This window comes from Neodiprion fabricii, chromosome 2, assembly GCF_021155785.1.
Source record: "Neodiprion fabricii isolate iyNeoFabr1 chromosome 2, iyNeoFabr1.1, whole genome shotgun sequence".
Taxonomy (NCBI): domain Eukaryota; kingdom Metazoa; phylum Arthropoda; class Insecta; order Hymenoptera; family Diprionidae; genus Neodiprion; species Neodiprion fabricii.
Window position 1 is genome coordinate 4,002,328 of NC_060240.1, and position 23,416 is coordinate 4,025,743.

The 23,416-nt window shown below is 37.5% G+C and overlaps 2 protein-coding genes across 11 annotated transcripts in view; one reads left to right on the forward strand and one right to left on the reverse strand.

Annotated features, from left to right (window-relative positions):
- The window catches only part of LOC124174877 (E3 ubiquitin-protein ligase MYCBP2), a 164,307-nt gene that overhangs the window by 10,307 nt on the left and 130,584 nt on the right, over positions 1-23,416 (forward strand). For all 7 annotated transcript variants that reach the window (XM_046554458.1, XM_046554460.1, XM_046554461.1 and 4 more), the window contains exon 30: positions 100-244. In XM_046554458.1, the coding sequence (XP_046410414.1) occupies positions 100-244 (145 nt within the window). The remainder of the gene's footprint in view (positions 1-99; positions 245-23,416) is intronic.
- LOC124174886 overlaps positions 798-23,416 on the reverse strand; it is a 68,324-nt gene continuing 45,705 nt past the window's right edge. The window contains exons 1-3 of one of the 4 annotated variants that reach the window (XM_046554485.1): positions 15,772-15,858; positions 11,123-11,861; positions 798-4,483 (exon numbers count right to left, since the gene is read on the reverse strand). In XM_046554485.1, the coding sequence (XP_046410441.1) occupies positions 3,149-4,483; positions 11,123-11,290 (1,503 nt within the window). In that variant the 5' untranslated portion in view covers positions 11,291-11,861; positions 15,772-15,858 and the 3' untranslated portion in view covers positions 798-3,148. Of the gene's footprint in view, positions 4,484-11,122; positions 11,862-15,352; positions 15,679-15,766; positions 15,859-23,416 lie in introns of those variants that run through there. The other 3 variants (XM_046554487.1, XM_046554483.1, XM_046554484.1) reach the window with 3 other exon arrangements.

Sequence of the window (23,416 nt, forward strand, 5' to 3'; positions counted from 1 at the left end):
TCTGTACAAACGTGTGTGAACTGTAAAAAATGAGTTAGAAGTTGGAAGTGCCGAGGATATGTATCGACGATTTATGTTTAACTACCCCTCAATTTTCAGTCGAAGAAATCGAAGAGGATCTTGAACTCGCCCAGGACACAGCTAAGCGGCTTTTTTCCGGATATTCAGTGCTTCTCGGAAGAGGATTCGCCCTCACATCTCCGCCTACGGTGTCCCAGGCCCTCGACGGCGTGCTTCCGTTTAGGTGAGTTTTTAAAACTTTTCTTACACCGCCGGAATCACTTGAGCATGCAGTGGTTCCGCCTATCTTGTGATTTACAATTTGCAAATGAATTAGGTTTGATATGCTGATGTTTCATTGAACGCTCATTTTCACTATGGACCGCGATATGCGTAGCGACTTAAACCGAAGTTTTTCGTAATTATGATGTGCGAAGTGAAATGGATTGGTGACGATACCGCTAATCGGGACTTTGGTATTCAATGACAAAATCGTTATTATAACTCGGTGTATTATGTTGCGATAAGTGCAAAGAAATTAACCAGAACTTCAGGATCATTGCTTGATCGTGACGAAATTGCTCAGACTCCTTGACACAGTGAAAAGGGAAGGTGGTGCTGATCGATTTTAATCTCTTTCACGCTGTTCTGCAATTACAGAAATTAGCACGAAGTTCTTATCTAACGTTGGATAATTTGAGTAACAGGTGCTATGCGCAATTCTCTCCATGAATTTATTCTCCTGATAGGAATGGGACGGGTATCAGGTTCTTGGTTGTTTCTTCTGACTTTCGCCGTTAATTTTGAAGATTTCTTTATTAATAATGCGTGAATTCAGTATGTAAAACAATTATATGTTGTACAAGTTGGCTGTCGTTATATCACAGTCATGATAATTACAGCTAAATGATTATTACAAAAATCTTAATCACTACTAGACGACACAATTTATTTTTCTTGCGTTATCATTATTATTATTATTGTTATTATTCGTGTTCTCTTAAATTAGATCCACACTGCTAACGATATTCTCACTTTGATTGCGTTCAAGGTGTTCGTTAGACAGTTCTCGTTACCATTTATGATTCCCGTGTAGCGTCTCGCTGTTTGGCTAATCGACGAATATCACGTGCAATTGAAAATAATCTTACAACTCCGAGCCGTTGCGCGTTGATGCGTAATTTCGCATTTTGCGTTCTCTTTCATGTATCTCGCGAGCCTGTTTCTGCACTTGATCGATTAACTAACTAATTATTTTATTTCTCTAGGGGAGACATGAGGTACAGTAATTGAAGTGCTTTAAATACAACTTCGTTAATTGTTATAGGTAAATAGGTACTTGAAAAACTTTGTACACTTAGAAATATGGCGCAAATAATCAGTTCGAAGCGATATCGTAAAGAATTTAACGAAAGTCAAATCCTTTTCTCGTGTTCTTTTAAAAATCGGTTGCGCGATGTTTTCTTATTCGGCAGCTATTTGTTTCATAATCTCTTCTAATTCGACGAGAGTTAACGATTCGTGATCAGATATAAAACTATAGATAAATCTCGCGTGACGCGCTTCTTCTAAATTGCGGTAAAACGTGTGCATGTATGTACCGTCTCTGTGATAATCGAGAATTAAAAAATTGTTGAGCTTTGAACTATCTTCAGATTATAACTAACTAAATATAGTTTCAAACGAAAAAGAGATATCGTAACTCTCTCTGAATTTACACATTATGCGTATAACTTCGGCAGTTTCAATTGATTCGAAACGGTGAAATTAATACAGTATAATGACGATAATAAAGTATAAACAATGAATACGTTTAGGAATGACACGTTTACGTAAATACTCACGATACAGTAACAATAATACACACAGATATGTGGCACTGAAACAATAAATATTATATACACCAGATTCGCTCAAAGTCCGAGCGTATAATATAATGATAACATTAACAATGATAATAATAATAATAATAATAACAATAACAACAACAACAACAACACAACGATAGCGATACCTGTAATGAATATTTCATTCAACTATACAAAAATACGAAAAGTATCTCGAAGATGTATTTCACACATCGACGAGTTTGTGCATTTCTCATCACTTTTGTTGTTGTATTTGTCTTCTTTTCTCTTATTTTCTTTCATTCTTTTTCTCGTCCCCTTTTCCGACGCTAACCTTATAATCTAAATCACACAAAGACTGGCTCTTTTTCTCCTTCATCTTCATCTCCCTGTTCTTCTTACGCAATCTCTTCAAAGTATATACATATTAATATTTGCGAATAACGCGGATATCAGTTTTTGTTGCTGTTGCTGTCGTCGTTGGAGAATCTTTTACGAAAATAGTCCAATTTCCTCGTACGTTACACAATCTTCATCTCTATAGTCGAGTAAAAAACTTGACGCGTTGCGAAAACAAATTTAGAAAGTTGTTACATAACACCTATACACATGTCCGTATATCGTATAGATTAGCTAAATTGCAAATGGGCGCGCGAATATAAATGCGTTGTTATTAATTTTTTCCGCGAGGTAATCGTATCATATAACAACAATTATACACATGTATATATATGTTTTGAGAAGTTGTTACAATCAATCTGTCAGTGATATGTGCAGGATATTAGATGGATACGCGGTGTAAATTGTTTGAACGATTTGCGATCGACTCTACTGTTGCAAAATATAAAACTTTCTAATGATTTCGGACGAAATATCGAGATAATGTCTCCGAAATTATAATAATATAATACATACTCTATTCCTAATATAAAAACGACGACGATAATATAGGCATACACATATGTTTTCGTATTTAGAAAAAATAAATGAATTTCGTATTGATGATAAAACTTGTATACTATGATGATAATAATAATAATAATAATAATAATAATAATAATAATAATAATAATAATAATATAAATATAATTTTATAACATACGTACTAAATATTTTACAGACTTTTTCTACAATGTGAGTAATAATTTACGCATCTATACGTAATATTATTTATTATAATGTAATCCTTATCGTGATATAACCGTATATGTAAATAATTATTATCGTCGTTATCGATATTATTATTACTACTGTTGTTGTTGTTGTTGTTGTTGTTGTTGTTGTTATTATCGATAGGTATTTTATAATTCTGTGGTCAACGGTTCAGCCTTTTCAACAATCACATGAAACTCGGTTTCTCTGTAAACGCGTCCGTCGGGCACGACCATCGTTATCCTGCTGTCAACCGGAGCGTCCCTGGCGATGACGCCGTTCTTCTTTGAAACAACGTCAGGAGCGTTCGTCGGCACGCTTATCCAGCGTTTCTGGTTATTTTCACGCTGCCTGCGGCAGCACCAAACGATTAGAAAACCGCCGACTAGCAAAGCTACGATAGAACCGACTAGAACCAGTACGAACAAGAGGGTGGAATTGCTTATCGAGCAGTATCTCGCCTCATATTCGTTGAATGTTACCGGCGTGAAGTCAGCGTCGGAATCTAGACAGAGAAACGTTTCCGGACCGACGTTTATCGGTTCATCCGGTACGCTCATTGAGTAAAATTTCGCGTATACGTTACTGTAGTTTAACACGTTTCCTCGCCAAACCGGAATCGCTGAACACTCGCAATTATGGTTTACCAATATCCCGTCCAATTCCGGACGAAAACTTCCTCTGTCGAACATAACCGAGCCTTCCTCGAATGTCTTGATGCTGTTGTTTTTGAATATCAGATCGTTCAGCCTTCCGTTGTTGTTGTTGTTGTTGTGGTACGACTGGTATTCCGGGTCTGTTTTTATGTCGAGAAACGCGCCTACGTTCAGGTTGCCGAACGTGTTGTTCTTCATTATGACAGCGCCTGTCGTCGTTACGCTGAACGCCTGACCCTCGATTGTTCCGAAATCGCAGTTTTGTATCGCAACGGTTCTCGGCCTTCTTATTATAAACGCCGAACTTCGCACCGTTCCCATTCGCACACCGTCCAGCATGAACTTGCTCGTTACCTCGATGTCGTTCATCGCTCTACTCGGCACAACATCGCCGAACGTTCCGCCGATCACGTGAAGATAGCCGACGTCGAATTTCTTGAAAGCTTGCGCCTCCATTGTATCTATAACGCAGTTATCGAGTGTCATTGTTTCCGTACCCACGAGGTTCGAAAAGGCGAAAGCGTTCACCTGACCGATCCTGACGTTTTGGAGGTGGATCACCTCCACGTCACCCTTGAACGTGAAACTAGGGAGAAGGTCCATGCTGCTGTTCGTTATCGATATCTTCGCCGGCGTATCGCGCGTCGCAAGCTCGAAACTCTGAGGGTACAACGTCAGGTTGCCGATGTTCTCGAAGCTTATCGCTCGCAGACCTCCCATCGAGGTAAGACTTGAATTCACCAGCCTCACCGACGGGCAGTTTGATATCATTATTCGCGTCGTATGCGGACTCAGTCTTCGATCGCCTTCCGTCGTTAGGACCAGCTCCTGAAATTCGAAAATCGAACGTTTACATCGGGTCTGCTGCGTTAGTTGAGCTTGAAGTTAGTAACGTTCTATTTTTTTAATTCTACAATGATTTTTAAAAGAACTACGATTGCAAAATATCCAAACAGTTACAAAATCGGAAACTGACAGTTTTCCCTCAGCATGAATCGAACTTCAACATGATTGTGCGTTTTATGTATGTACCCCGCGATCTTCCTTTTTTTTTTAACTTTCTTTTGCTTCCATATTTTCAGGACAAACCGCATCAACTTTTTTTTTCATTCTTTGTATTACATACAAAGCTTACGGAAATCAGCACGCGTGTGTTATCACGAAAGAATCGACACCGCGATAACAACGAATAGATTAACACTTAATAAGGGTCTAAATCGTTGAGGTTAATCTCTTGTAACCATGCAGGATATTATACTTAATAATTGTTCTTGAAACCCTTGTTGTAAAACCTACCAGGCAATTATGGTCGATATATGTCGTGCATTTACAAAATTCACTCCGTGGATATTCGTTACACACACGGAAGAATTTAAATCTACCATATATCGTCTTTACGTGAAAAAAAAAATTCGATCTTCTTCTATACTAAGAAATTAGAATTATGTTCTTATTCCCGACGCGATTAATTCACATTCGTTGATTCATTTTTCTTAAAAGCTCCGTATCTTTAAAGCCGATTACAACGTAATCCCAATATTTGGGCGTTTACGTTTCACCTTCTAATTTTATTTTTTTTTTTATTCATTTTTTTTTTATTTTCAATCAGAGTGACAAATGAGGGATGAAAACGATATCGTTGGACACGTGAGACGGTTTTTTCCCGGATGGAAACGAAACTAGAGAAGGAAGAGTATTATACGAAGAGAAAACAAAAAACGTATGTCGCGATCCCTTTGTGCTACGTAACATACGCGTACATGCAGTATAAAAAAAAAAAAAAAAAAAAAAAAAAAGGAAAGAAAACCCCCGCAGATAATGTCGTTTGATTTTATTTCAGTACAATAGTCGCGTCGAAAAATTTTTTTTTTTTTTTCCCACCCTCTCGTTCTCCTTCTCTCTAATCCCTCTCGTCCGGTAAATGCCCATATAACCGGAAGTAATACCGTTGATCAATCTCTGCGATATAACTGGGGTACACCGAACAAATACTATCTCTTCTTTTTTTCATTTCCACGCCGCGTTGTGTGTCATGACGGGCGGAAAAAGAAAGAGGTGGGAGGGGATGAAAACGACGACGAGGAAAATGTGTAAATGAAATTTTGGTCGATCGCACCCGCCCTTTTTTTTATTTTTATTATTTTTTTTTTTTACCGTAAAAAAAATTCTATTCACTGATACGCGTTGCGATATCGATGTGGGACACGGTTTAAACATGTGAATCATCCTGAGATAAATTCACCAACCACGTAACGCGACTTTGTATTATTATTACACGCTTCTCCTCTACCTGCCCGCACGCTTATCTGTACGGAGAAGTTTATTGTAGACTCGCAGGGTTTCGGAGAATATCGTGTTATCAGAGCTGCCACACGCTGGAAATGTATAGGTAATCGTCGTCGAAACGAGAGAAGGTCCAACACGAATATAAACTTTTAAAGTTAAACGACAAAGGCTGCTCTGCAGCTTGCGTTTCGTAAACTTTCGACGCCGTTACGGTTCACGGGTATTTATGTATGTAATACGTGACGATATATGGTGTAACAGGGTACGCGTGTATGGGGAAAACCTAAGAGAGAGAGGGATTTACCTTTTCAATTCTTTTTACACCTGAAACAAAACCCCGTAAAAACGACTCGAATTACGATAAATATTTATCGCGCGATTGATACGCACGTAGTAATTTTTATTTTTTATTTTGCGTTATTTTGCCCTTTTTTTTTTTCTTCACTTCGATGAAGTACGAAAATTTACCTCCCGATTTTATATACTCATTTTTTTGCCGTAAATATTTCACGTGTTCACCACCTTGGGTGTATTATAGGTTCACCGTATACGAATATATCGTTCGTTGTAATATATGCGGGTTTGATGCGAGGGAAAGTTTTTCGATTCATTATTTTTCACATTTTTTCCCATCCATTTTCGTGCGGTTTCATCATTATTACTTGTAGAGACGGAGAGCGAGAGAGAAAGATGACAAAAGAATGAATAAAAAGAGTAATGGTGTTTCGAATTATTCGAAATGAAATTTATTATTGTCCGAAAAACTTTTTATATCCACCGAGTTAGAGAGAATTTGTCTTTAATAAATGCATATTTATTTATTTATTTATTGGTAACTATTGCCACATTTTTATAATAGCGTAGGAGTTGAATTTTTTTTTTTTTTTTTTTTTCTCCACACGAGCATTATATGCCAGCTCAATAATATATATATATGCGTATGTGTGTCGAGGAGAAAAAATTTGCAGACTTGAATACTAAGTACGGTTATACATATGCACGTATTACATATGCGGAATGTAATATTTATGTACGCGTCGCGTAGTTTCAGGGACGTCGTAAATTTTCCGACGTATGCTTGAACTGAAAATTTTTACTTCCCCATGGATGGTCTACTTGTCTCCCTGTGCATTTTGAAATAAATAAAAAAAAAAAACAAGAATAAAAAATGAAAAGAAAAGATAAAAAGTATTTCGAGAGAATCTCTCTCGTTTTTCTTTATTTCCACGACTCGGAATGTCCTCCTTCCGTTTTCCCTGCAACTGAGTTATATTTCTTCTTCTTCTTCTTCTTTATTTCGCGTTCAGGATTCGCGAGCACGCCGCGTTCACTTTATGGCATAACGACTTTATATATCGTATACCTGGACTGTATATGTATAAATACACACCTGTATATACAATATGTATACATATGTATGTATAACTCTTAGTACGCGGCACGTGTCGAGGTAATAATGATTTACTCTTTTATTTATCTTGCAATTTTTATAAGGAAGCGGTAAAAATATCGCTAGCCGAGAGCAAAATACCGGGTATATATTATACATACACACACCTGTACATATTGTATAATAACAAGAGAATGATGAACGAGGAGTGGAGCTTAAATCCTGTATATATATATATATATTTATATGTATAAAATACACTGTCGATTTTATTATTTTCTCAACTTTTATCCTACATTGTGTTTGAAAAAACGTGAAACTTTTTGCTTACGTTTATTAGAGAGAGAGAGAAATTTGGGAAAATGACAACGAATATTGAGTAAAAACAAGAAACAGAAAAAGAACAAAAAAAAAGAGAGTAAAATGAATTAATTAACGAAGCAATCTCTTTTCCTCTACAATTTTACTGTTTTCAGGCGCGTTTAACATAACGGGTTTTCGGCGGTATGAAATTCGCAAAAAGTTTATTAAATTTACACGGCTCAAATTGAAAAGCTATAATTATTCTCTTCTTCTAGCATACTTGCATACATACATATATATATATATATATATAGACACAGACACAACTATGCATTATAATTGCACGCAGATAATAATGTTGTTGAACGCGAAATGATACGAAACTTGTCATCGCTATCTCGCACGCACGATGAGGTTACATGAATAACGCAATTATTAAAGTGGGACTACTGCAAATCATGTAACATATAATATTATACGTTGTGTAACATGTAACGAGCAGACGTCGCGAAATCATTGTATCAAAAATTACGCACGCTCGAGGTTCAAATCCTCGGTTCGTCGCTCGTGATTTCGTGGGGAGAGGAAAAAAAAAAGAAAAAAGAAAAAAGAGAAAAAAAGTAGAACCAACAAAAAAAAAAAAAAAACAACAACCGTATCACGCGTGCAATTTCTTGATAATAAATTTTAACGACGCCCGTACAACTGCGTCGCGGTGGAAATGTACAGAGTACGGAATATCGTGTAACAAGATCGTCGGGCCGGCGGCTCGTTCTTACCGCATTAAAAATCCCTCCCTCCCCCTCCCGAAAAAAAATTAAAAAAAAAAAAAAAAAAAAAAAAAAAAAAAAAAACAAAGAAGTAAAAAAATATGCAGGAACACACGAAAAACAGGGAACCGCGTAATCTGATGCTCGACTTTATCTAACTTGGATATAATATCCCCGTCCACTTCCCTTTCGTAACAACACGTACAACACAGGTATACGAATTATGCGCGCAATGTAATATAATAATAACAACGCTGTGCGTGTACTACGTATATATATATATATATATATATATATGTATATGTATACAGTACATGTATATAAACGTATATCCGCGTTTGTAAAAATGTCCGGGGATTGAGTGGTGTTGTTGCGATGGAGTTTAAGAAAAAAAAAAAAAAAGAAAAATTGCGGAACAAAAAATTGAAAAAAGAAATTCGGCGCGATAAAATGTTTTTTTTTTTTTTTTTATCTTTCACCCCCCTCCAATTCTTACCCCCACTATCGCGGTAAAGTTTGGGGGTGACCAGAATTTGCTTTTTTCGCCGTTTCGTTTGACAAATAAGTGACCGCGGCATTTTCGCTGCCGCCAATTATTATAGCGCATGAAATCGTGAAACTGCATTGTGGCTCGGTTTTTCATTTAATTCCGCAAGCACGGTTATGGATAATCTCGTTTTACAGCATTTCCTCGTCTCTTTGTCTCTCTGTTTCTCTCCCTCCCCCTCTCTTTTCGCGCTATCCATATACATACATATACGTGGAAGTTTTCCTCTATATCTATACGGGTCATACCCGATACAATTACACAGCTGAAAATGTTCGGTGTGCTGCTGCAGTCACTGCGATACAGAAAACAGTTACGTTCGTATACCTGGTTAAATTTATATGATATGTATAGTCGATTAAGGTTATTGTTATTATTATTTTTATTATTATACCAAAGCACGGTTTCATTCTCTCGCGTCTCTTTATACTCGTTTTGCTTTTGCTTTTTTGTTGCTGTGCGTTGTACTACTGATAAGAAGGTAGATTCCCCGTTTTGTTACACCTGTTATTCACGCTTGTGTAATTTTTTGCCCACATACGCGCCTGTCAGAGTATACCTATAGATTTATATATATATCTTTTTAAATTTTACGCGTTATAAATGCCGTAAACTTTGTTGTGCGTACATTTTTTTTCCTCCCATTTTTAACTGCTCACTTTGTATTGCAAACATTCTGCAATGTTCCTTCTTTGTTGATTGTTTATTTTTTGAATGTTTTTTTTTTTTTTTCTTCTTTTTCTATCAAATCTGCACGCATTACATAAATTTTGTATATACTTCTATGTGTGTCGATGTTTCATATCAAAGTAAAAAGTTCGAGCGCGAGGTGACGAATTTTTTTTTTTTCTTCTTTCATTCGTCTCGTTCTAGAAGTAAAGAATAATTGATGAAAACGATGCGAGATAAAAAAAAAAAAAAAAAAGCAACGTTTATTATATCGTCACGAGGGAAACAAACGTGCGTGCAGTGTAAATTTGACGGGTTTGAAGAGTATATTTATATATATTTCTACTTCTATCGAATGATTTTCTGATTCGAAGCGTTGAATTGAATAAGGGAGTAAAAGAAAAAAACAAAATTCAGAGAGTGAAATTATTGAAATCCCGATGATCGAAATTCGATATCTACATGTGTATACAAAATTGGATCTTCTTTTCCACCGCCTTCTTTTCATCATTCCAATTTCAGAGTCAGTGACGTGAGAATCCGATCGCGATTAGACGAGTCGAGGTTTAGAGGTTTTCTCGCCCTCGCGTGTTAGTAAAATAAAGGGATTTTAACAAGCTGACGACTGTGGTCGTAGGAAAAGAGGAAGAAAAAAAAAAATCACCCTCTGGCCTGCACGAAAGAATTCAGGTGTCGAGAGACGCTTGGAGGGGATGAATTTAAGGGTCAAACCGACGGCCGTGCAACTTTCCATTTTTTTTTCTTTCTTTTCTTTTCTATTTTTCACCCCCACCCCCATCCCCCCACAGCTCGGAAACTTTTTCAATCCTGAAACGCGACAGCGGCTCGATTGTTGTTATTTTTTTTTTTTTTGTTTGTTTTTTCTTCATTCTACAGGTGTAATAAAAAAGTAGAAATAAAAATAAAATTGCGGGAAAGAGCTGCGCGACTGTTCAAGATTGAATCTCTTTTTTCTTTCATCTTTTAACCGATCGGTTATTCGATGATGTTTTTCTTCGACTATCGAAATTTCTGAAATAATTTTCCTCGTCTCTATTTCTCTCCCTCTTATTTTCTTTAAATTGTTGTTATTCATTTTATTTCACTTTCATTTTATTGTATTTTCGAACCTACGACTCGTTGTATGAGAAAATTTTTATTTCGCCAACGTTCGAACGCACGACTCACTTTCTACAATTGAGGCAGTCTCAATATCAAAACATTTGGGCATGTATATTTTATATTTCTAAATTGTCTTGATTATAAAAAAAAATTGGTCTTACGAATAAAATTCAATCTTTCTCTCTCTCTCTCTCTCCCATCTCTGATCTTAAGCTTCTCTATTTTCTCCGTTACTAACCCAATTGTTTATTTGTACCTTTGGATTCACTATCCTAGTATAATAAAAATTGTTATATATTTCATTCTGCTCTATTATATTCAATTCTCTCTCTCTCTCTCTCTCTCTCTCTTCGACTCTCGGACTCGTACGAATAACCTACCTCTGGTTCGTTATCGCAGTCGCAAGTCAGCCTCGCGAAAACGTCGCATCTGCAAGGCGGTGCGTCGCATCTGTTGACGGAATTCGTCAGTATAGCCACGCATCCGTTGTCCGTCGAGTATAGTCCAAAAATCGTAGCGCTCATCAGGAGAAATTTCATCGGATCCATTTTCGCCCCCTCCCCACCCCCCTGCGATTTTCCGATCGAGATAGAAAATCGCTTCTTCTCTTCACCCCTCTTCTAACTTTTCTCACCCGTTAACGATGAATTCTCTCATCTCTTCTTTTTATCTTCATCTTTCGTTTTTCTCTTTCTTTTCTCGCAGGCTATATTTATGTGTATATATATATATTTCAGATTTCTTACGAATCGATAATTTTCTCTATCCTATCTCGATATCGTCGATCGTTGCAATTTTTCTCTGCGACGATTAACACGATGCGCGTACAAGCGTTGAAAATTGGACGATAACTGCATTTCGTCCCCGTTGAAATAAATTTCGCACACTCGATTTTTTCGGGGACTTTTTCTTTCGCGTACTTTACTCTTTCTCTCTCTCTCTCTCTCGGTATTTTTTATTTTTTTCTTTCTCCTTCTTCTTCTCTCTCTTTTCTTTATCCCAGATTATTATTTTTTTTTCTTCTTTGTTTTCCTTGTTTCGCGAAATTCTTCTCGGCGAGTCGATCTTCTTCGTTCGGGGATAAAAACTTGTCCTTGTCACTCAACGCCAGCGGCTCAGCTGAAAGTTTTTCATACGTCAATAAAATAATGATGAAAGTTTTGAAAGAAGAGATTATCAGAAATTTAGTTTTGGAAAATCTTTTCTTCTTTTCAAATTTATGTATATATATATGTATATACGTATATCTTGCGGTTGTAAAATTTCATACTCCGTATGTTTTCATTATTACACTTTTCATACTATTTATTTCAATTGAGCGAACCTTCGCACGCGTCTTTATACCCTTGGAAGCCGAGAAACAAATGCCCGGCTTTTCCCCTCAACCCCTTAAATTATATATAAACCTCTCGGGGGAAGTAACAATGAATAATTTAAACGGGAAAAACGCTCCTCGCAATATCAAATAAATAAGTAAGGAAAGTAAAGTTTCGACTGTAAATTTATGGCGCCTACCTATATATATATATATATATGTATATATACACCTAATACATATCGTTCCGCAAGTTTTAATCAAACTTTTTATATACATTCTTACGTATTAAATGAACATTCAAATCAAATTCACGTATATCGCTACGCCCGATTTTCCGAATAAACTTTACGCATAAGCTTTGCCAATTCTCTCTCTCTCTCTCTCTCTCTCTCTCTCTCTCTCTCTCTCTGTCTCTGTCTCGGGTAATTTTGTTCTTCTTTCTTTTCCCTCCCACACTCCCTATTTCCACCCTTATTCGCCGTTTGGCAAATTTTTCAATCAAATATTTACCCCGAGAGGCGTAACGGCAGTTTTCTTTCTTCTCTCTTTTTTTTTTTTTCTCTCATTTTACTCGAATTGTTGCGAGTGGAAAAATTGTCGTCCGATTAAAATCACGCATTTTTTTTTTTCGCATCAGGTATTTCATCGTTACGCAACGTTAGGTGACATTTACATTCCACGTTTTCCTACGTTTTTCATTGTGAAATGTTTTGACTTTTGTAAAACATGACGTTGTATAAAATTTCTAAATAGCATACGTGCGGAAAGTTTTCTTATATATATATATATATATATATATATGTATATGTATGTATATGTATGTATGCATAAGAAAACTTTCCGCACGCTGTGAGAAATTTCAATATAATAATTGTGTACCCGGTGTGTAGTTAGGTAGTTGGGTACATATTACTTATAATAATACCAACGCGTTCAAACAGTTTGTCGAGTTGGCAGAGATTTACACCCTCTCTATAAGCAAGGGTAGAAATTAATCCTCAAACTTTCTTAGCGTGCGTGTTATATTCGCAAAAATTTTTGCGGTCAGTATTCGATAGGGGAAAAGATTCGAACGCTTTTCTCATTTTTTTTTTTTCTTTTTTTTTTTTTTTTTTTTTTTTATCAATCATTTTTTGTTTTTTTACTCGTAACAGGCGATTCGAACAAAAATTCGTCAAATTTTTTTCGTCCCAATTTCATGCGGTCATGGAATTAATATCGGACCGAGGAAAATTTCATTCCGAATGGTTACTAGAAAAATTTAGTTACTAGAACGATATTAATAATAATCATAATCGATTTTATCGTGTTAAAAAAAAAAAAATTTACCGTTCAAATAATATCGGTTAATCGCGGATTAAAAATAGGGGAGAAAACTTTTCACTGACCGATTATACGTTGGCTTTGTGAATGTATGTTTCTTTTTTTTTTCTTTATCTTTATCTTTATCGCCGCGTTGCGTCTCTTTTTTTTAATGATTTTGTACGCGTGTAATATCTGTGTGCGCAGTTCGCGTATATCAGTGATTTATCTTTTTATACGTGACGACGTTTATATATACATATATATATACACGCATATAATCAAAGACCCGCGCGTTTCTCGGTTAACAATAAGATAAGGTAAAATCGATGACGAAAAGTGTGACAGTTTTATCTATATTGAAAATAAAGTGTAAATCGCAGAAGCTAAGCGGTGTGACGGCGTTATGAAAGGCGAGAACGAAAAAAAATTATAATTGTCAACATATTATTACCAAAGCATAAATGTTCATTTCTTCTTGTTGCGATTACTATACAATAACATCGAATCGTTGTTCTCGTTAATAATTCGATACGAGTGTTACGATATCGTATTTTTCAAGAGACCAGCGACGTTTCTTCGTTGGAGTGAAAAAAAAAAAATAAATAAATAAATCAAAAAAAAAAAAAAAAATCCGAACAGCGTATCTGACACGTGGAAACATTTTCGAAGAAATGAAAGAATTAGAAAAAGAAGGCTAGGATGTAGAGATAAATATAAAAATAGATTTCAGAAGCGTATTAGATATGAGTTGGTAAAAAAGAAAAAAAAAAGAAAAAAAAAAAAAACGTCAACCTGTAAAAACTAAACTCGCATAAATAAAACTACTGGTTTTTTTGCACGTCCAATACAACTGTGTTTGCAGACTGTGCGAGGAGTACTTAAGGTAACGTCATAGTTATTTTAGTTGTTCGCGCGGCGAATACGTTCGTATCGAAATACGAGGAGCCGTCTCTCGTCGCTGTGCTTCTGCTTGTTTAAGAGTTTTAGACTTTGAGCGGATGTGTGATGCGATGTGTACAAGAGCGCGGATCAGAAATGATCGGAGAAAGAGGGTGAAGTTGGTAACGTTAGTTTAACGAAAACATTCAGGGAGGGGGAGGAAAAATTACTATTTTTCTTTTTCAAGTTTCTGCATCAAGAGAAATTTTTAGTTCCGCTTGCCGCTCGGTCCTTGACTATTTTCATTTTTTACCACTATAGAAAAATAATAGTTAGAGGTAGAAAGTGAACATTAGTTTTCTAGTATCCGTTACTGTTCTTTTCTCAGTGTAGTGACTTTGAAGTAGTTAAATTTACAATACATGAAACACGGTTTGCCTAATTATTGCACGATTTAATGAATCTTAGAGTAAATTTCTGCCATTCCGAGATAACGATTTTACGAAACGTTAATCATCGCTTAAGACAAATAGTTTCTAACTTCAGCTTCGTGAGATTCTGCGTAATTAAATTTAGACGAAATTAAACGAACAACGCGTTTAAAGGGTTCGTCGAATCGTTTGGCAAGAAATATATCCAGTACTACGGTTGTTTACAACGATATCGCAAAAGCTGGAGCGATCAGCTTTCCGCAAGTTCAAATCTGACTTTCAATTTTAACACCTGCATCGATAAAAAAATATTTTTTGCCGGCTTTCCGGTTTCCCGGTTTTGTGCCTGTTAAACATCCCCAGGGACATGTAATACACGTATTACACCGATTTATACATGTCTACATGTGTACATGTATGTATCACACACACACACACACACACACACAAAAGCGGAACCGCCGCCGATATATTGATCCAGAATCGAATTGAGATTCTGTTCGTGAATTCGCACTCAATCTCACATCCGGATAATTATTCATTAAATCCGACGCTGCGGTACAAAAGTTAACTATAAATTTATAATGTATGTGTGAAAAAAAAAATACATTTATATGACGTAGGTATTTCTTAATCTCCCTAGAAAAAAAAAAAAAGACTTGAAATATTTCTTTCACCTTGTTTTAACACCGCCTTTCTCAATTATAAACCGTCTTCTTCGTCTCATCCGATTTATGTGTACGTCTGTACGAATATATTTATATATATATATACATATATATAAGTATATATATGTATAGATAAATTTTATTTTCTTTTAAGAATATAAAAGAAAAGTTCGATAATCGGTACGTTAAAAACGTTCGAATTCAACGTTTCAAATCAACCGATTCCATCCTGAAGTCCGCTGAAAATCATTTCTGAAAAGAAATCCCGTATTCCGGCGACGTTGCGTGTTATCACTGTGTTTATTTGTTTATTTATTTATTTTCTTTTCTCATTCGAACAAAACGCATTACATTACATTCGAAAAAAAAAAAAAAAAACTTGCGCGTTATTATTTTTACCAATTTTTTCTTTTTTGTTTCAACCTTACTTCATCCTCCGTTTTATTCATCCGTCATTATTACACCGTCCCAACGCACCAGATCGTACTGCTTGTTTTCACTTTTTTATTTTTATTTTTTTTTGCCTTACTTTCCCGCCGCAACACGACGTGCAATTCGTTGTTCGATTGGAAAACAACGTTTGTTCGTTCAACCTGGTTGTACGAGGAAAAAAAAAACTAAAAAACTACGTAAAACAGTTTTATCACAAAAAAAAAAAAGAAAAAAAAAAAATCCAACGCGAGACGCGATAAACTCGACCGCTCGGCACCCGCGATATTCGCGGACTAGTTTCGCCTCGCGTTGCCGCGTTTATCACGCGACACGATCCCCACTCTTTCTCCTCCCCCTCCCCCTCCTCACCCTCCTCCTCCTCCTCCTCCTCATCCTCCTCCCCCCCCCTCCTCACCGATTCATCCGCGACACTCGTCCACTTTGGCCACTCGGGTCGGCTATCTCGACCTCCTCCCTCTCCCTCTCCCCCTTCCACCCCCTTTTTACCCCTCTCGACGAGCCCTCCTATCCCTCTTCCTCCCCCATTTACCTATTTTTCGCCCCCCCCCCCCCCCCCCTCCCCTTCCTTTAGCTCCTCCGCAAATTGTAGCACTTCTTATCGCCCGAGTTCTCTTTCCCTTCGTCGCTGTTCCGTTGCTTTGGAGAGGGGCGAAAGATAAAACAGATAAATTTACTAATCGTAAATTGCAAGTTTTTTAAGGGGGGTCCAGATATCGGGAGTGATGTAAGCAAATCGCGTCTCGCTCGCATCGTTCTCTTGGTATGCTTTATCAAACATATTACGTCAAGTCTTGTTTACACAGCAATTATCATAGCTTGCCGCGAAAGCTGTCGGAGGGAAACAACTATCAATCAGGGTGAAATTTATTAAATTTCCGTCCCTCAATACCGATCCCGTCCTTCTTTCTTTGCTCCGTGTCGTTTTTTTTTCTTTTTCTTTTTTTTTATGTTTGTTTTGTTTTTTAACAAGGTAATTTAACCGTTTCATACGAGGTTTTATTCCGCACGGTACGTACGTAAGTACGTTGCGCGTGTGCGGATTTTGTAACGACGATTAAAATCGAAATAGTCCGAAAGCTGTACCTAGTCTCTAATCCCTTAATCCCAACGTACGTGTTTTTCGGCTGGCGAGCGGTGCTCGTTAACCCTTTTGATTAAAAAAAAGAAAAAAAGAAAAACAAAACAAGCGAGAAAAACATTTTTGGTTCAAAATCTCGTAGCTAATTGTTACAATGTTACACCCCGATGTGGTAGAAATTTAAGCTCCTGAAGCTTTACCTGTTATTTACGACTAATTTTAATTTAATTTGTTGCATGTATGATTTTTTTTCTTTCTTGATTTTTTTTTTCGTCGGGTTAGTTCGATAAAATTTTTCTTCTTCGTCGTTTATTTAACAAAGCAATAGAAATCTATCAGCGATCGCTGTATCGATGTTTCAACGTTTCTCAATTGGATCCGAATTACGGGTAAACGTAATCTGTAATTATTTTAACGACGAATCCTCGGGCTAAGTAATGAAAATTTTATCACGCCCGAATTCGAGACTGAGAGGGTCGGCATCACGTCTGGGATATTTTTCGCTCTTTTGCGTAAAATGCGAATTAAGTTTTTCACTTTGGTAATAATATATATGCGAAGAAGCTTGAAACGAGACGAAGCAGGAGGTGGAGAAAAAGGTGGGGCAAAATGAACTGAGAAAAAGGAAAAGAAAGGAATGGAAAATTTTCCTTCTAATAAAGTTTCACCCTCTTATAATAATAATTCTCTTTTTTTTTTCTCTCTCTCTCTCTCTCTCTCTCTCCTCTCCGGCGCCTGCAGCACGCAGCTCTCGTACCTTTCTTTTCTTCCTTTTTAATTACAACACTTTTCAATTTTTTTTTTTTATTTTTTTTTCTTCTCTCTACTTTTTTCTACCCCCGACGCGCCTTTGAGTGACGTTTTCTTCCTTCAACTCTTGTGCAAGTCACGCGTTGTGTTTCCAAGGAGAAAAGAAGGAGGACGAGGAAAGTGGAAACAAAAAAAAAAAAAAAATTTTGGGAGAGGCGGTGAAGAAGAAAAAAAAAAAAACAAACCTCTCTCTCTCTCTCTCTCTCTCTCTTACTCCTCGCTAAAAACTTTTCCCTGATTTTCGCGGTTTTGATCGCTTTTCGCGACCTTTCTCCCGTGTAATGCTTTGCCTTTCCCTCCCTCCCTCCCTCCCTCTCTCTCCTCTTTCTCTTTTCATCGCTCTCCATCTCTCTCTTTTGGCACGGATATCCTCTCAGCCTAGAGGCCGGCGGGCGCATTAATTAGCAAGTGATTAATTACGGTGTAAATAATAACGCTGACGTTGATCGGTATCGTCGTCTGCCGAGTATTTAAAATTCACGTAACGTTACATACGCGCAAGTATTACATATACACTATTATATAAGCCACGTACGGTTAACCAGAAAACACTTTTCTCAACAATTATCAAAACTCGTCAATCCCGAAGTAGCGAATTTATACTTTTGTTCCCTCACTTTTGCGCGTAATTGCACAATTTTTTTTTCTTTCCCCCGTCAAATCTCAATTCGGTTTCTCACTTCTCGCAAGCCTCTTCAAGTTTGAAAAAAAAACAACGGGGGTGACAATTAACGTAATAAAAATATATACACGTTTCCGGATATAGTTAAAATTTTTTTTCAATCCGTCAAAAAGCTTTTCAATCTTGAAAATTGTACGGTAAAATGAATGAATGAGTTGGCAAACGATGCAACGAGTACGAGTGAAATTTGTTTTAAACAGCAGCGGTTTAGAGATTGCTAAAAAACCGTATCTGGCAAGGAATGCGGGGGTGTTAAGGTGGGGGGTGGGGTGGGGGGGGGGGGGGGCTCGAGTGACGGATGAGTCCTGGCGTTAAAAAGTAAACGTTAAAAAATTCACTCGGCTCGTTAGTTTCGCCCGGTTAGAAAATTAGGGTAATCGAGCGTTCCCTCCGGTCGTTTCTCTCTTCATTCGTCGTCGCCTGTAGAGAATACGTGTGTACAACGAAAGCCTCGTCGCGATGCCGAAAGCCAAATAAAGAGAGAGATAGAGAGAGAGAGAGAGAGAGAGGGGGGGGGGGAAGAAAGTGGGAAAAGGGAAGAAAGTGTCAAAGTCGCTGAGTCGCTTTTGTGCTTGTGCAGAGAAGCAGAATAAAGATGAAAGGAAAGAAAGAAAGAAAGATGAAACAAAAATTTTAAGGTGAAAGAAAATTTTTCGATCGTACATCTTTTTGGACTTTTTAATTACATTTATAATATTCATCCCTTTCTTTTACTTCTCATTGTCTTATCGACGATACGAGCGTATTGATGAGTCTTCAACGAGTATTTGGACGCGACGTTTCCGGTGTTTCGACGGTATCACGTACTTCCGGTTTATCCGATTGATACGGTACGCGATTATACCTGCTTGTACGGAGAATTCTGTTGTTCGGCAGAAAAATCTTTCAAGGCTTTTCGATTATCGCATAGAACAGTCCTCAAATTATTCAACCCTGTACACTTTGATCCCTGTTGGTACATATAATCACCTGTAAGTAATTTCGTCGGAGTGATAAAAGGTTTTGCTTCGATCGTGCGGAAATTGGCTCGTGATAATAAATAATAAAAAAAAAAAAAAAAAAAAAAAAGAAAGAATGAGAGGGTGAGACAGAGGGATGAGAGAGACGAACGAAAATGGATAACACACGTGTTGAGGAATATTGAATTGAATAAAAAAAAAAAAAAAAAAACAAAAGATTACAACATTCGCTCGATTAATTTTTGTCTCATTTTTTGCAATCTGTGATTATACAATTGAAGAGATCGCCTGCAGAGAGAGAGACAGAGACAGAGAGAGAGAGAGAGAGAGAGAGAGAGAGAGAAAAAGAGATTGCAAAGGATTGTTTAGTTTTTTTTCTCTCTCTCTCTCTCTCCACATCCGTCGTCAATTTCTCGATTCAATTTTTTTTCCGTCCTTTCTTCGCAGAAAGGTGGAACAAGAATGAAACAAAAAAAAATAAAACAAAAAATTAACAAACAATCGAACAAAATTGTCCGTTGTTACTTATTTACAGCAAGTACACACTTTAGGTTTATTCTCGTATCGATATGTTACTGTTTTTTTCTTTTAAATATTTCGTTTCCGCCTATCGCGTTGTAATTTTTGTCCTTATTCTTTTTTTCCTCAGTTTTATCACATCCTTTTATTCTTCTTTTTTTTTTCTTTTTTTTTTTACATATATATATAATTAATATTTCAACTCCCGTTACTGTACCGACTCTTTTCGTACAACTCGTGGCACAGTAAGAAAATACGACACACCAAGTTTCAACCGTGCGCCGCGGTGGTCCGCGTTCATCTGAGTTAAAACCATGGCAGAAGAGCACCAACCACCACCACCGCAGCCGCAGGCGATGCTGCATGAAGCCGGCGTCGCGACGCTCAGCGCCGCCCTCGCAACCAACCAACCACCACCACCGCCGACAAGCTTCGATACGTTATACCCGATGTTTTTGCCCCGTCGAGCTCGGATATCAGCTTTACGCTTGTACACTACGGAAGTACGGTATAAAAAAAGAAGAGAAATTAGAAAAAAAAGAAAAAATCGCTCCAACGAGCAGTTCGAATTACAAGATAAAGATATATGTCGCATTGGTGTTCGTAGATCAAATTTTATTAATCGCACATGTTGAAACAGACTCGCACTGAGAAAAATTTTTAGTTACGGTTACCGCTCGGTAACTTAACTATTTTCATTTTTTACCACAATCGAAAAATATATTTATATGTATATTATACATAGGCGTACCTCGTTTTTTCGTAATTTTTCTCAGTGCATGCGCACACGCGTAGTGAAAACCTGAGATACGTAATAACAATGATAATTGTAGAATAATAGAAAAGAAATGAGGTGAAAAGCGTACGACGGAAAAGAATCTGTCGCCAAATGAAAGTTTTCGGTAAAATATTTCTAGAACGAGGATCCCTAGTAGGGATAACGAAGCGGGTACCTCTATCCTACTTTAGTTGGTCTCCGGGCGAAAAGCTCCTGCAAAGCTACGGAGTATAGTTGAGACAGAATTATTTCGTGTTACTGCTGCTGCTGCTGAAGGTGCAGACGTGCATACATTCATACCTACATCTACACCTATGCGTATATGAGAACCGAAGAGGAGTCCCACACTTGAATGTTTACACACATACACATGTATATATATATACATATATACACGTATACGATATGATACGGAAAGGAGAAGAGGATCTTTCCCATCCTTCTCGTTACGGAAAGTTATAATTGTTTGCAGAGGTCTACATGCGATGGGCACACACACACACACACACACACACACACACATGCGTACGCAAATACCGCACGCCGGCAAAAGAAAATGAATTCCCTCGCAGCCTTCTCTCGTGCAGATTGCACCGTTAGGTATATAATTTCCCTTGTTCCTAAACCTTGCAATAAGCGCTTTGAGATTCCACAGTGTCGTTTTTTAATACGTCTCTTCAAACTTTCGAACGTTCCTAAATGTTAACTTACAAATGATGGTCTGCTTTCGTTGTACGAAGTGAAAAAAAAAAAAAAAAACAATGAGAACAATTATGTGAAAAGTACGTATGTTTTTATCAACTCGATACAGATAGTAGTAAACAATTCATCCGAATTGGTCCGGGAAAATTATAAGAATTTTCGACAGGGAATTTCGTGACGGAGATTCAGTAGCTGCCCTGATTTACCGTTAGTGAAGTTTTTAAAAAATTTTCCATGAGTTTCGACCTGTACAATATGGTACGAAGGTTATGTTGGGCTGTGAAAGAGAGACGAGGCGTCTCTTCTCAGAAAATATATATCAGGCGAGAAAACGTTTAATGGGATCGTCGTACGTGAAGGAACGCGATATATATCCTTTCTCGTGCAACTTATTCTTTTTGTATATAGCGTAAGCAATGCGCGTGTGTCAAATACGCACACGTATGCGTATGTTGTACAAACTTGTTGCCAGTTATCGATGAGGTCGTCGATTTGCGACACTTGAACTAATTTCCAAAAGAAATGGAGAGTAATTATTATCGTTATCATTGTTGTTTAACGGGAAAATGATTCGGACGTTGCGAATTTCTCGGTAGAAAGGATTGAAAGACGACGGGATGACGTGATTGGTGAAAAAGAAGCTGATACCGAAAAGAAAAGAAAACGACAAAGAGATATTCACGATCCAATTTTCCGCCGCTCGTATCTTTGATTTTTTTTATTTACTTTCTCGATCGAACTGCAAAACGAGTGTATTGCCGAAAACACCGAAAGCGGTTGCAGAACCGCGTCTGTCAAATATTAGCCTTCGTGATTTGTTGGATTAATCATCCGACGATGTTGCATTAATGCGCAAATCCCAGCGCCAGAGAGAAGACCACTAAATTCGCTCTAAATTCATTGAATAATGTACAAATATCGGAATACCGAACGACTATTTTCTAAATCCGTATATCACGAAAATTAAAGAGAATACGCGCGTGTGTTAAATAATGTATCAAAAGTATCATACGTATGCACGTGTTATTTGCATATATTTTCGCTGAATAATATCGCGCTTCATCGATCGATCGAACGAATAAATCGTCAGGTATACACGAAGGCTCTTAATTTGCTAAACATCTCTTGGAAGTTATTTTAAAAGCTTCCGTAGAAAAGTTCTCGAAACTCGATTTTGGAATAAATCGTTTGGCTTTGTTATGTCTGTGAAAATCGAGGAAAGAAACCTAAAGTTAAATAACGAGAATCAAAACGAGGAATCACTTGTACCGTTCTCAAAGTAAATAAAAAATAAAGTAACAGGCTTTCCAAGTAGACTTTTCTCACGGTATGTTTTTCATCTCGGTTATTTTTCGTCATTCTTCGGTTTTATATCCACCTTATCCTTACATTCACGCCGGAACTTATACGCAGATTCGCGATTCTGTCCCAGAATTAAGGGCGAAACACCAGAGACGAAAGGTTGAGATTTATGGCAGGCGGAAAGATGAGAATCGAAGAGCTTTCCTCGTCGTTCTTCCTCGTTTCCTCGCGTTGTTCGGTTAGTTGTGTTATACCTTGTAGGTGTCCATGGACCAAGGGTGTCGCCGCGGATTAACTCGCCTCTCTCTTCCTCTCTCTCTCTCTCTCTCTCAGTCTCGGCGTCTCGCCCTCTCGCCTTCCTGATCCTCCCTTGAGGATTTGCCGAATTAACCGGCGCTCCTCGCCGCTAAAATCCGGGCTCCTAAAACCCTGACCGCGGGACAGCTGCCGTTGAGAGCTGGTTTTCACCGGACTTAAATAGCGCGCGGATCGCCCGATTGGCCGATGCAAATTAAAGCCGGTTCTAAGCCAGCAGCCCTCCGCTCAAACCACCGAAACTGGGAAGGCTGTGCACAGCTCTGTGGAAATCGATGGAAAGTTCGAAAGCTCGGCAAGGAAATTAGGGAGGGCCTGTAATGTCCGAGATAGATGGATGGATGGATAGGTGTTGGACAAAGCGTACGCAAGTACGTGATGACAGAAAAATTAATTTGCGATACAGCAAAAACAGAAAAACGAAAGAAAGTAAAACAGACGAAAGAAATAACAAATTGAAGTAGGTAAAATCGAA